Source organism: Dermacentor silvarum, chromosome 1, assembly GCF_013339745.2.
Source record: "Dermacentor silvarum isolate Dsil-2018 chromosome 1, BIME_Dsil_1.4, whole genome shotgun sequence".
Lineage (NCBI taxonomy): Eukaryota > Metazoa > Arthropoda > Arachnida > Ixodida > Ixodidae > Dermacentor > Dermacentor silvarum.
The window spans coordinates 114059961-114070481 of NC_051154.1; the positions used below are offsets into that span (position 1 = coordinate 114059961).

At 40.9% G+C, this 10521-nt stretch overlaps 1 protein-coding gene across 3 annotated transcripts in view; it reads left to right on the forward strand.

Annotated features, from left to right (window-relative positions):
* Positions 1 to 10242, forward strand: part of LOC119435435 (CD109 antigen-like) — a 126537-nt gene extending 116295 nt beyond the window's left edge. For all 3 annotated transcript variants that reach the window (XM_037702296.2, XM_037702306.2, XM_049672657.1), the window contains 2 exons: positions 4349 to 4451; positions 5372 to 10242. In XM_037702296.2, coding sequence (XP_037558224.1) covers positions 4349 to 4451; positions 5372 to 5586 — 318 coding nt within the window. In that variant the 3' untranslated portion in view covers positions 5587 to 10242. The remainder of the gene's footprint in view (positions 1 to 4348; positions 4452 to 5371) is intronic.
* Positions 10243 to 10521: the final 279 nt, after the last annotated feature.

Consider the following 10521-nt stretch of genomic DNA (forward strand, 5'->3'; position numbering starts at 1 on the left):
ACCTTTTAGAATAGTCATAATCACCTGTGACGAAACGGACTGCTCGCGATTGCACACGCTCCAGAGCATCGATGTTAACTTTGGTAAAAGGGTCCCAAGTGCTACACGCGTATTCCAAAAGTGGGCGTACATTCGACATATACAGGGTTTCCTTCAGACAGGCCGGTGCTTGTTTAAAGTTGCGTCTCAAGAAGTTTAATGTGTTGCTAGCCTTCGATACAATGTAATCAACGTGCGCATTCCATGTTAGAGTGCTGGAAAAAATAACTCCTAGGTACTTATATTCCTTCACAAGGGACAGCTGTGTGGCGTTCATGAAATAGCTTGCCGTCAGGGGTTGTTTTTGTTTGTGAATCTTAACAGGTTGCATTTGGATAGATTGAGGGTCATGTTCCAGGTGGAACACCAAGCCATAACATTGTTTAGGTCGCTTTGTAGCTGTTCGCTGTCTGCTTCAGATGAAATTTCACGGTAAATACAGCAATCATCTGCATATAACCTAACACGGCAAGACAAACATTCAGTTAGGTCATTAATGAATATAATGAAAAGTAGGTGCCCCAAGACGGACCCCTGTGGCACACCTGATAATACAGAAACGTCAGATGAGCGGGTACCACCAAGAATCACGCGTTGGCTTCTTTCTAAAAGATAAGCTTCCAGCCACTTCAGGAGGGTATTTGGTATGTTAAGATAAGACAGCTTTTGTAGTAACAGGTTATGAGATACTGTATCAAATGCTTTTCGAAAATCTAAAAATATGCAGTCAACCTGCATACCGTAGTTTATAAATGCTGCGATATCATGACAAAATTCGATCAACTGAGTGTCGCAAGAAAATCCAGCCCTGAAGCCATGTTGTGTTGGACTAATAAAGCTATTTTCTTGAAGGTGTGCCATTAAGTTTGTGTAAATGACATGTTCCAATGTCTTACAGGTAACGCTTGTGAGTGAAATTGGCCTATAGTTACACGTTCTCGTTTTTGTACCGGTTTTATGAATTGGGATAACATTTGCCTTCTTCCAGTCCGAGGGCAAAGCACCTACTTGGAGGGATATCTTAAACAGCAGAGTTAAGAAAGGGGCTACAGACAATGCGCAGTTCTTTAGCACAAAATTTGAAATATAGTCAGGACCGGGAGCCGAGTGAACATTTATCTTTCGTAGTAATGATACGATGCCAGCTTCAGACAGCTCAATTTCCCTCATCTGTGTGAACACACTGACGTCAGGCAATCGAGTAACCTCGACATTTGAGCGTGAAAACACAGAATGAAAATAAGCATTGAAAGCTTCTGCTTTTCCCAAGGTATCTGTGTCATAGGCTTTGTCATCCATGACGTCAGGAAAAGCGTCACCGGAATTTTTCTTTTTGCTTTTGACATATTTCCACATTTCCTTAGGGTTAGTTTTCATTTTGTGTCCAAGATTGCAGAGAAACGTGTTATGTGAACTACGCATCATCTTTGCTATTCTTTTGCTCATTTCCTTCATCTTTGCGTACAATGGAGGATTCGACGACTGGCAATATTTACGAAATATCCTATTTTTTCTGTTTATCATCGTACGAATTTCTTTAGTAATCCACGGTTTATCGCCTCGGCGCTGGGAAGTAATGACGCGTGCTCTTGACTTCGCATGATTAATGAGTGGCCACGATGCTGGAAATACACTGAGTAATGCACTCTGGTGTGTCCTGTTGCGGTTATTATACACAGTTGTACTCAAGGCATTACAACATGAACTGAAAATATGGTGCATGCTACAATTGAAGGAAAAGCTAGTATATTTTATTTCCTTCTTGGCGAGCTCACAAGCGGTGTCTGTGTGGCAAAGCCAACTTATAAAGCTATATGGCACTGCGTGTAGTTCAATCTGTCAGTGTTGATGCAATTTTCGTTCAGTGTGATGGTACATTTTGCTATGTATTCTTGCTGCAGAATAAAGGATAATTCGACTTAATCAGGTGCAGTGTGATCGGGTTTTACTCCTATTACAGCAGCTGAGCAGTGCCTATTTGATGCAGAATTGGTAGTAACTTATGTGACAGTCATAAATCTAAATAAAGTGCACATCTGTTTATTACAGTTATGTCGTTTATACTTAGAATATGTGAAATAATTGGTTTGATATGGACCTCAGTTTTATTGCATTTAGCAAAGATCTAACGTAATGGAGTACCCGTACCGTACGCATTATACCCGTATAGTCATTGCATCGCCACTTAGGAATGCTTGCTGTTGCATTTTAAGGATGCTAGCTGAGTTCTATTACCAGGCTCTATGATGGTTGTCTATGCCCCATGAGAGCACCACCTCGACAGTACTATCTTTACTTTGTTCACTTTCCACATGTAAATAATGCAAACAGAAGCCAGAGCATATTCCTTTAGCTGGAGAACAGTAGAAATCACTTGAAAAGAAGTTAACGTTAATGTGAATTATTGCCTTAATAATAATGATTTTGGGCAAAAAAAAAAGCTATTGAAAATAATGTAGGTGTTTTTGGAAAATAGTAATTAAAGATAAAGAGAATTCATTCTTCAGATAAACACTGTAAAAAAGTATATCAAATTAAAAAATATATATAAAAAAAATGCTGCATTCCAACATTTATAAATTTTGCTGAAGATCTCTGAACTCCATTGCTGAAATGAAGCGCAACACTGTAGAAATTGAGTGGGGTATCACAAATTCTATGTGAGTAAAGAGAGAGAGAAGTTTATTTGAAGAAAGGCAGAGAGGTTGGCTTGAGCGTTGGTGTGCTCTGGCCTGCTACTCTACACTGGGGAAGGGGAGAAAGAGCGGTGAATGATGATGATAAGATAAAGAGGTGCGTATATACATTCCTATCACGTTGAGGTCATGCTAGAGTCATGTGCCAAGTCCAGTGGCTTGAACGAAGGCTATACAGTAGAACCCCCTGTTGAACTGCACACAATATTATTTTAATTCTTACGTGTGAAAAAAAGTCAGTTTTGCCCGAAAGCCGAAGCGCCGATTGCGATAGCAAATTAGTAGACAGCTATACAATGTAAGGATAGTAGTTTTATTGTCCGTATAAACGTGTAAACGTTCGCTTATTAACTATATTAACAAGCATGGTGTCAGCGCCCACAGGGAAACATGAACACATCACACTCGATGAGTGCGGACACGTGCTGTCAAACACTGGCGTGAGGAAGCGCCGCTGCAGCAGCGAGCGTAGTGACCTTCGTGCTGTTGTCTATCGTTTCAACGCAAACTGAGCGCCAAGAACACACAGCACGCACAAAGCTACGAGCCGCTGACGCACCTACACTGCCTAGACTCTGCCCTCAACACAAATCGCTTCAAAATATGGCCCGCGCGCCGCCGCCGCGCAGTACACGGTTGATGCCAGAGTAGGGTGGCTAGCCAGAGAACAACGCCGCCCGCTATCCAATCCCTCTCCTCGCTCCCTCGCCGGTGCTTCGAGCGCAACGGAAGAAGGCGTGCTCCCTCCCTGCTTTTCTTTCTTGCGCGCGCGAGATTTAGACGCGGTCGTCGTCGGCTCCCCTCGCACGCTTTCACTCGCACATACAGCATACAGCGCGCAGCGACGGCGTTATCGCCCTTACTTTATACGGAACATCTATGTGCCAAAACTAATTTTAGGGCCACAACGCATCATAGACATCATCTTTAGATAGCAAATACGGATCTCAAAGGCCATACTTTTGCTGGCGGAAAACTGAAACTACGTCATAGGTGTCGCCCCCGGCACTTTGGGCGGCCAATGCTATCGTCAAGCCACCAAGCCAAGCGACATGAAAAGTCAAAATGGCCGCTCGAGCCAGCGCGAGGTGGTAGTTCGCAATGTATGATGCGGGAACGGTCCCACAGTTGCGACACAACAGCGGGGTTACCAATGCATTGGGTTCTATGGGAGCTGTGCCGGGACCGCCCGAAAACGACGTAACAGCCGGGAAAACGCAGCACCTGGGAACATAACAGCGGGGTTCTACTGTAGTCGCTCCGATGACCACAGCTGCGCTGTTGCCGTCAGGCCAAGGACCTAATACAATCTCGCCAGATATTGGTCTTTTAGTCACTCATTTAATAGTAGAAATAAGGCTCTGCCGTTCTTGCGCGTATGCTGGGCATGAGCAAAATATGTGCGTGTTTCTGGCGCTTGGCAGTGATCGCAGTTGGGACCAATGTCACTGCAGCCGATGATATGCGTATAACGCCTTGTGAGTGCAACACCAAGACGAATCCGGTGTATTATACTCGTTATACTCCTCTTCAGTTTATGAGGCATGCGGAACTTCATTTCTGGGTACCATTTGTGCACATGTCAGTAAAGGGGATCTGTCTTGCCCATACAGATTGGAAGGGAAGAGCTGTGTGTCACTGTACCAGCTCATAGGGAGCACAAAGTCGCCAACCAAAAGCCTGTTCCTGTCAAGGTCTACGACTACTACAATTTGGGTGAGTACAACTTGCGCTGAAAATGAGTGGATTTGTGAATTGCACTCAAGATGTAATAACTCACTGCCATACTCTGTACCTCACTGTGACCTGCTAGGTAGGTGGTGCTATGTGTTACCAAGTAAAGGTTTCTAGTGTTTTATATATACATCCTCTCCTAACTGTCTTAAGGCAAAGCGCAACATCATAATGATGCCCAAGCATTCTTTACTCTACTGGAATGAAATATCTGGGGGCTCATACAAAATCTGTTTCCCCTTACTCCTTCCCCAGTGCAGGGTAGCAAACTGGATATCTACCTTCCAGTTAACCTCCCTGCCTATCGCATTTCATTTATCTCTCTCTCTCTCTGCAGAGAGCTGTTGGCTATAGTAGTAGTGAATGCTAGAAGTTTGCACCATGTGTCTTAGTCTACATTTACATTTTAAACTACAAGAAAGCAAGAAGAAGAAAAAAAAAAGACAAAGGAAAAGGCAGTTGTAGGTATTCCTTTTGCCTAGATTTGCACTATGATTAGTGAAACCGTGTATATGCACTGTACTTAATATTTATTACTACAGGCACTCATAGTTTTATTTGTTTCTAAGAAATGCAGCCTTGCTAACTTAACCAGCAATCTCTCTGAAGACATTCTTGTTTTTGATTGTTAACTGTACGTTAGTACATGTAAAATTATAGTAACAACCTGGTAAAGTCAGTTACCTTATTCAGATGACTGCATTTTTACATTTCTGGAATTGTAGAAGTCTCAAATTTTACATATTCAAGTGTATATTTAGGTGCTGCCGTGTGCTGGTCTTCTTAAGTGCCCTTATCATATTTCTAAAAGTTCAGTAGAAAAACTTTTCTAAGCAAACACAACTGAAACAGCAGCAGCAAGTTTTTGTTGATTAATGTTGATGTTGTAAATCTATTTTTAGCTCGCAGTGCCAGAATGTTCTACAGTCCTCACAAAGCAACATTGTGTGATATCTGCGATGGTTCTGAGTGTGGAAATGACTGCAATACTGTGAAGCAGACGTCTGACTCTACTCAGCTGGAAAGAGAATCTGAGCCAGATGGAGCCAGTGGCATCCACGCATCACATCTTTCAATCACAGTCCTTGTCACCATTGTGGCATTCTTTCAGAGGTAGTGGCATGGAAAATTTATGTTGCTGCTGGGCGAACTGCTTGATATACATAGTGCTACATCTCATTTTGTACTGTTTTGTGACTTAATCTCATCACAAAGGCCTGCTCAGATTTATTTGGCTTGTTTTGGCACTCATACTGTGGCATCTGTGGTTTGATTGTGTGCTTCTTTGTCAACCAGTGCATTCTGTGCAGTGTAAAACACATCATTATATTGGTGTTCTTTGTGATCCTGACAATGATCTGTTTTTATCTGAATTCTGTGTTTATCTATCATGTGCATGTTTTTGTGCTTGTGCAAGCATTCCAATCACTGCTTTATAAAATGTCTCTGTAAAGATTTTAAGTGTGGAGCATATAGTTTCTGTATTTCATTTCTGTAGTTATGTACATCTATAGAGATCTACAGCTTCAAAATGTTATTTGTAGATAGTACCTGTATCGCAAAGGCATACTGCTCATGTAGGTGCATCATGAGAAGACTAAGATTCCCTTCCCCATTTATCATTTGTTGCTCCCCATTCCCTTTGCTGCTGTGTAAAGGGGCAGGTCAGAGCGAGAAGTGGTGAGATTCACTTCTGGCTGAGCTCTGCCTCATTTTAATCTGAAATTTCCTTTACCCCTCTATGTCCTACTTTGCTCTGCCCATGCTGTTGCAATGTTTGGGAGTAGCTGGTGGCAGAATACATGATGCTGTAGCCTTGGAATTTTTAAAAAGTATTAAGACCTTATTATGTACCGCATTTTGGCTTGATACATGAAATTTATAAGTTTAATGTTCTATCAGAAGTCATTCTTTAAACATTGATGTGTAGGATTTTGAACATTGGTTTTGAAGTGTACTTCCTTTAAAACATCTCAATGGACCTTGTAAATTATGGTCATCTTACCAGACACGTTCGCTTAAAGGGGCACTGCAACACTTTTTGAACATGCTATAAGAAAATGTTTTCGATCTGTAGACAATGCTGCCATGAACATGCAAGCCATATAACTTGGCTGCATGCAGTAGGTAAACCACAATCCTGCATAAAAGATAGCTTGCTTTCACCTGTCATTTACGATGCCCTTTCCATTATGTCCCACCAATAAAATAATAGACCTTCGAGACTGCCCGTTGATGCCAGCCATTCGTCAATTGTTCATGATTATTAATTACTCCAGTGCTGCTTTGTCGCTCTCTGGCACCTTTGTCAGATGCCAACCTTGAAGGGTTGCATCAGTGCATCGCCGAAAGAAGAGAAAGTAAGAAAGGAGCAATAGGCAGGGTATTGCTATTCGTGTCACCCCAGCTGAGAGCAAACGTTTTGAGGGGAATGAGGAAAGTAAACATTGCACTCTTCACATCTCTGTTGCTACTGGATCCTTTTCAAAAAATTCTATGGGAATATAATAATTAAAAGGCATTGCCCTCACGTCATTGTGTTGTCAGTTTTAAAAAGTTATTGCAGGGCTCCTTTAATGGAATGGCATTGGATACAAAATAAAGTGCCTGAACTGTTCAGTTTATCAGACAATCCATCTTACCAGCTTTCCCTTTTAAAGGAAGTATATGCTCTATATGTAGCAAATGCTTTTGTGTTTAGTGTTAGTTTTAGCAAGGTTAATGAAATGGTAATCAAAAACTTTAGTGTAAGACTCATATGATGTGTTATGTACTCTGTCACTTCAGGCTCTCATTATAAAGTGTCTTAGCTACTGGGTTGCACATTTTCCTGCTAATAAAACTTTAGTGCAGGCACGAAATTAGCCATATTGGATACTAATTGAGAATACATGCCGAGGCCAGCTACTGGGGAATGTCAGTTTCCAGTATTGTGCAAAAATGATCGTACAACAAAGCCCAGTGGTACGCTCTTTTGTTAAAAATTTTGAAATGTTGGAATAGTAGTGGCTGTTTTAAGGATGCAATATATTGCACTGGGGATACTTTGAGGCATTGAGTGCAAAGTTTTGGTGCCACTTACCATCTGTAAATGACAATACAGGACATGTTAGGTGTGCAAAAAATGTTGGTGCGAGGTATTTGGGGGGAATCGTAAGGCTGGCAAAATTTGGTTCCCATGTCATGGTGACAGTTATAAAGGCATAATGTAGCAATGCTACTTTTATGGTAGAACTGATGACAAGGTTATTTTTTTATTGTGATTAAGCATTCTAAGACAGAATAAAATATTTCACACCATAAATATGGATCACAAGAAGCTCTATAGTTGGCAAAGCGTAAATGTCGATGGGAGACATGCTTCTCCAAGACATGTTACGAAGCTATATTTGGCTTGTTTTCTTGCTCTCTCGACCTAACAAAGCTTCGAGGTTCCACCTTGTGCTTAATTGTGAACACTATTTAGATCAAGGAACTTGCATCTGCACTGTGCTCATTTACTTTGAAAATTGGTGCTTCAATTTAAATTTGCAGTGTCATGAAAGGCAAGTGCTCCATGTCTGCAGCACCTGAAAAGCACTTCACCATTCTAAATCTTGCCCGAGAAAAAAAACGAAAAATGACCTCCTGTGCCACTAAAACCGGTAGTTAATCTATTAATAGTACACCATTTTGCATCAGTACAACTTGAATCTTGGAAAGTTAAGGTTTAGTTTCCAATCAAGTTTAGTTTCAGACGTGCTCTCTTTAATGCCGATATTTAGGTAGGTATGTACATACCTATACAACAGAAGTCTTGGAAGGTACTTTCGCAAGCCAATGTTCAGAGATCATGGCAGCGGCAAAATATTTTTGTCATTGCTGCACTGCTTGGAATTGGGACATGTGCTGCATTGGTTGAACACACACGTGTATGTGCCACTTGATTTCAGGCTGCTTGTCTAGGTTGTGCAGTAAGGTTTTCTGTGATGCCGATGCTCTCCAAACTATTGTTTATTGAGCTTACATTGCTCTCATGCTGTGCCCTACCTACCGGGGTGCCAGAAAAATATCACCCTTCAGGAATGCATTAATGTTCCTGGGTGGTGGACTTAAGGTCAGTTTGGATGCCACAGTAAACATTTAAGACAATTTTTTGGGGTTATGTGAGTATTGTATGAAGATTGCACTTTGCATAGGCATATGATCTATTGTAATGATGTGCTGATGGTAAACCCATAATGCAATTCCCAAATCATAATTATTAATAGCTGGGGTTGAGTGTGTCAGAAATTCAGTGCAAGACGTGTGTAGATAACGCAGTCCTGGGCATTATTATAGGGTTATTGCGGCTCTTGAAACCACTTTTAAAGGAGTCTTCATTGGCTGTTGCATGCCATTCGAACTCCCTGCATCACTGTAGCTGACCTCTGCAGTGCACTTAGATGATTAAGATGTGCTTGGCTTCAGCCAGCATTCCTGTATTTAGGACCTTGTTAGCTTGGGTAGTGTCAGATAACAGCTTATATAGTGTATTGGGAAAACATATTCACTGATGGTAGTACTTCTGACAAATTATCCCTAACACTGGTGAAAAAAAAAAAAAAAATTCCCTCATTGCTGTCCCTGGTTTACCCTAAGAGTGGGATGATTTACATAATTTTAGTGGTGTTTTATTACCCATAGCTTTAGTGGTTTTAATGCCCTCATTTTCTGGTATGTTCAAGTGGCTTATAATAGAAGTTACCCAAAGCTTTTAACTTTTGAAACTTTTGGAAGCTACTATGAACCTCATTAAGAATACAGCAAGAAAGGAAAGTTCTGGTTGCTAGAATGTTAAGTCCAGTTGCATTTGCATGCTGTGAAGCATTGTCATTAGTTGTGCTTGTTCCTTATTATAAATGTGCCTCCATATGTCACTTTAGCTACTTTCTATATTTAACGGAATTTAAAGGACTTGCGCAGGAGTTTCTTTCAAGCTACTTGTTTTGTAAATGGATCCTTATGACTTGCATTTTCCTTGTCTGCTGTATGTTGCTTGAACAACTAGATTCTTTTTTTACACAAGCTGTAGGAATGTGCTAACTACAGTAGGAAATTAAATGTTGGTTCTTGTTAATTTGGTCTGTCCTAAACTACCTGGAGTTTTGTTTGTGGTAATGTTTTGCATAGTACAGCACAATCTTCTGTCAGCAACTGGATGCAATGGTTTATCCTATATATGCTGGTACATATTTGAAATATTGCATGCAGTTGTTTGACAAGTGTACATACATTTTTATGACTGGTCTTTATATTCTGCTGCAGTGCAGTTCTCAACTGGATATACGGCGTCTCTTTAATATGACTTCTACTGGTGTTTGTACATAACATATTTTTATGTAGCTGTTCAGAGCCTGTTGTGCACATAAATTGCTGTGTTGTAGCATTCGCTATAATAATACTGTGATGCTGAACTCTGTGTGTTTAGTGATGGTCTTTCTGCAATGCAGAGTCTGTGCAAGAGAGATTATATATGTGTAAAAGCAGTTTGCAGCTATGTGTGCCACACAGATTGTGATCTTTTCCTCATCTTATTGTTGTTTTGCTGAAGCTCCTTTTAAGCATTAACCAAGACTGTTGGTTAGAACCAACTACATGACCTATTTTATTGCCTTTGACTTGCCTTGTTCTCTCCACCATATTTATTTTCCAGTCAACTTGCCTTTGAGTCTTGCAGATCCTGTTGTAAAGTGCACATACCAATGTATGCATATATTGCAGTAAAAGCTCCCATGCTTGAGCACTCAGGAAATTGCCTTTTGTGTCTTTGGCTTTTTTAGATTGCAATGTAGTTCATCTTTAGCAATAAAAAATGAAACCAGGCTCAAGCAGACGGCATTGGAATTCATGTCACTGCAATCTCATGCATTAACTTCAAGGTAGAGTCGCCACCCATCTTTCGTTCTTGCACCTTTTCTGGGTTATCAAGCCTACTTTCAAGTTAAGTGGCTTTTGTGGTAGCGTGCAAAGGTATTTTACTAATTCAGCTGAAATTGTTTTCTTTTAATGTCCCTTGAGTGCCTGTCATTTG